Source organism: Sinocyclocheilus grahami, unplaced genomic scaffold, assembly GCF_001515645.1.
Source record: "Sinocyclocheilus grahami isolate Dianchi unplaced genomic scaffold, SAMN03320097.WGS_v1.1 scaffold81.1, whole genome shotgun sequence".
In the NCBI taxonomy this organism is placed as follows: Eukaryota; Metazoa; Chordata; class Actinopteri; order Cypriniformes; family Cyprinidae; genus Sinocyclocheilus; species Sinocyclocheilus grahami.
This window is the reverse complement of record NW_015505260.1, coordinates 906500-910437: the sequence shown is the minus strand read 5'-3', so window position 1 is coordinate 910437 and position 3938 is coordinate 906500. Positions and strand designations below refer to the sequence as shown.

At 39.5% G+C, this 3938-nt stretch overlaps 1 protein-coding gene across 1 annotated transcript in view; it reads left to right on the top strand.

Annotated features, from left to right (window-relative positions):
- Nucleotides 1–360: 360 nt before the first annotated feature.
- The window catches only part of LOC107586435 (RNA polymerase II elongation factor ELL-like), a 65466-nt gene continuing 61888 nt past the window's right edge, over nucleotides 361–3938 (top strand). Inside the window, exon 1 of the mRNA XM_016273803.1 lies at nucleotides 361–495. Coding sequence (XP_016129289.1) covers nucleotides 361–495 — 135 coding nt within the window. The remainder of the gene's footprint in view (nucleotides 496–3938) is intronic.

Genomic DNA, 3938 nt, shown 5'->3' with positions numbered 1-3938 from the left:
TTAGGTTCTTCTAAGTAAAAAGTTTTGTCATGACTGCAGAACCGAAACAATATAAATTAGTTTTTTTTTTTATAAGCAGCAATATGTTCCTGACTATGATTTTTTTAGAGAGTAATGTAAAAGAACAGCGGAATCGTTTCAGAACCGGTTCTTTGAAACGAACTACTCGAAAGAACCGATTCGCGGAAATGAGTCGGACTTCCCATCGCTGGTCATCCCTCTCATGATTAGCCCTGAAGCCACGCCCCCTCCCGCCTGTACGTAGTTCACGCCTCATGAATAATCATATCCTCAGCTCTCTCGAGCTGCTTGTTGCGTTCACAGCAGAGGCGCGTGAGCGTGGTGGGAAGTGCGAGCAAGATGGCGACGTTAAAAGAGGAGCGGTGCTACGGACTGTCCTGTGGAAGAGTGAGCAATGGCAGCAACATCTCCGTCTATCACGTCAAGCTGACTGACAGCGCGCTGCGAGCGTTTGAAGACTACCAGAGCAACAAGGTAAGACCCGCGTCGACCGCAACGCGAGGCTGGATAAGCAGTGCTAACAGGCTAGCAGTCAGCAGCAGGCGACAGTTATTTCCCTGCCTGACAGCAAATCACCCACTCAGCTGAACAAATTCCCCTCAAAGCGAGCAGGAACTTCGGTGTAGCGAACCAATCCCAGCCCTTTGCCGTCGTTGCCTTCCTTATTAAGCACTTGATACGCTAATGAAGCCATTAATTAAACCCACAGTAGGTAATGCAACAAAATAACTTGTTTTATGTGTCTTAGTCTGCTGGCAGACAGTCTAGTTTGGTTGAAAGTAACTGGCTTTTTAGAATTTTAGAATTGTGATTTTCAGGTCAGGGAAAGTCATGAAAATTAATTCTTAAAAGCCATGGGAATTCCACTGATGAATAGAAATATTTTCTTATAAATTGTATTGCTTTATTTATTTTAATCATGTCTTCTGGTCAGTTTTGCAACCTTATCTAGTTAAAAAAAAAAGTAATAATAATGCTGAGTTTTACTGAACAAATGACATTGCATCGGTAACATTAGTTAAGTTCAATTTTAATACAGAAATTAGTGCTTAATGTTTGACGAAGTTTGTATTTAATATGAAAGATGCTCCTTTCTGCCTATATAAGCCCAAACCTATTGTTTCTATTTTAAACCAGTCCTGCTATTAATTTGCACTCCCTAGTTTTAAGTGGACGCTGTTTTCCACATAGCAAAGCAGTGAATCTGTGTCTTTGAGATTGTAAGTTGTTCATGCCATTGGAATCTATCAGTGAATGAGCGTAAACACCGTTGCCACATCTTCAGAAATCCAAGCTGATTGTCCTCGGATCTGAAAAGTAAATATCTTGATGTGTTATGCCGAACGACTTGGTTTGGATTCTCGCCGTTTGGATTAAATGGTTCACGAGCTGCTGCAGACACCGCAGGCCAGGCAGGTGGGCGACATTTGATAATAAAATGCATTAATTTGTCTGCCTGTTTCAGATCAAAGGAAGACTCTCATGGTGCACAGTTCATGTTTGGTGTAATAAAGCAAATGCAACTGGATCCGAGACGCAACAAAGGCCAAGACTCTCTGTATTCACACTAGAGTGGAAGTTGAGTCACACTTCTAGTGATGTCAGTAAAATGGACGATAGGAATAAAATTACAGCTTTTGGTCTACACCCAAGCCGGTGTTAACAATTGGATGAAATTGTGTCAGCTTGTATAAGTCTGGTTTTAGTGTTGCTCTCTTATGTAGTGATTAATATGGCATATTCTTAAGATTTGATATGTGAAACTCAAGTCGACTGGCTACATGTGACACTGTGAGGGAGGCTGAAGCTTTGCTTGGGAGTATTTTTAGCTTTCAAGCGCAGTTCACAAATGCTACTAGTAAGTTTAGAGGTGGTCTTAGTTTGGTGTGTTTGTATATTTGAATTTGCTTTTATTGCTCAAGGATATTTTAGTTGCCTATGAGAAATTTGGCTAGCTGGATAATTAATTTTTTTACAAATTGGCCTGTTTTTTTGGGTTGGTGTAATACTTTGTAAATGTGACTCTCCGTCTTCTGATGAACTTGATTATTTTTAATCGTTGCAATAGTCAAAAAAGTACTTTTAATCCATTTGGTGTCTCTTCTTCATCTCGACTTTTAAAGGCAGAGTAAGTGATTTTTCAAAAGCACTTAAAAAAACTTATTTGGGCTGAATCGCAAAACAAACTTGTAGCCAATCAGCAATAAGGGGCATGTCTACACGTGAAGTGGAGGAGAGCGCGTTCAGTGCATGGGACGGACATTAGCCGAGCCGAGCGACAGAAAGATAGAGATGGAGGATAAAAACAAAAGAGGAAAACGTCTGCGGAATGATAAGGCAAGAAGTAGGACCCGTGTAAATATCGGATCAGCTTTCCAGCGCTGGAGAGAACTCAAGGAGCGGAGGCCTGCGATCGGACGCCAAGGTTGCTTTGTTTCTTCTCAATAGGTGAGTAACAGTGTCTACAACAGCTAAAATCTGCCTACACTGGACGCGCTCAAACGACTGTTGAAAACCATTTGAAATTTGTGTCAGCAAGTCATAAATAGAACCCGGCACCAGTTTTCTGTTGGGGATTTGTTGCGCTGCGCCGCTCACGTCCGTAGACACGGTGTAACATTGATTTTGCTTTGTTTCACAGAACTAATCGTTGCCTGGGTTGCGTACGTATATGTGGGGCGGAGCTATCAGAATAGAGGCGAGACCCTTTTGGGGTAGGGGCGTGTTTGTTTTGGTGATTTCAAATATCAACATTGGCTACCAGAAATCCCTCACTCTGCCTTTAAACTCATGTGACCGGTGTCGTGTAACGGCATGCACATCCGTTGACGTTGTACATTGCGTACTGGATTTCACCAACCCTACAGCTAATTGACAAAACCTTTTTACCCAAATGGACAGTTGTGAATAATATATTTGAAAATGAAGTTAATGTGAAACTCTAAAAGTTTAACCTTAACAATTTGACATTGTTTACTTTTTTATTTTTTTAACAAGAAAATGTGAGTGGTTGTTGTACATATTTGTCTTTACCATCCACAAGGATAAAAATAGGGATGCGCAATATATCAGTGTTGCTATCTGTCTGTCTATTAGGGCTGTCAAAAAGAATTTTGAATATTCGTCGAATTAAAAAAAATTAAAAAAAAATTTTTTAAATCCACATTCGAATGCAAAACCGTTGCATTTGAGTTTAAGGTCTGTGTCAGGCAGCCTTATCAGTGGCGCACGAGATGCAATGACGATGTATGTGTCATTGATTGCATTTGAATGCTTTTGGTAGCCTATCCAGTTGAACCCACTAGATGTGGCGCTGCTACGTTGTTCATTCATATTGCGGAAAACGAGAGCATCAGTGTAGAGATGTTTACGTCAAAACTGAAGCCAAGCCGTTCACACAGAACGCATATTTATCACATTTTCTAGAGGGACATCTATCAGCGTTGCACTTGCGTCTTGCCGAGAGCGGCATGTTTAGAAAGCCATGTAAAATTAATGCAAGTTCAACTTTGAAAAAAATATGTCTAAAGATGTTATGGCGGTTTTTCCCCATCCCACTGTATCATGTTTTTAAATGAAGAAAGTAGCCTACTCTTTGTGATTGGTTTTTCGGTCCTTTGTATTAAACTATACATACAGGCATGGTGCTGTTTTTTTTTTCTAATTGCTTAATTTAATTAATTAATTTTATTAATTATATATGGTTTATAAACATTATTTTAAACATTATGCCCTTTTTTTTTTTTTTTTTCCAAAGATAGTCTTGTTATTTTATTACACTTTGAAGAACAAAGCCCGTCTCCTATCTAGGTCTTATTAATTTTATTTATTATTTTAATTGATCTGTATTGGTCTAGCAGAAATTGTTTTTAATTTATTGTTATTGGTCAATTTAAGTCTTCACATTGATCCCCCCC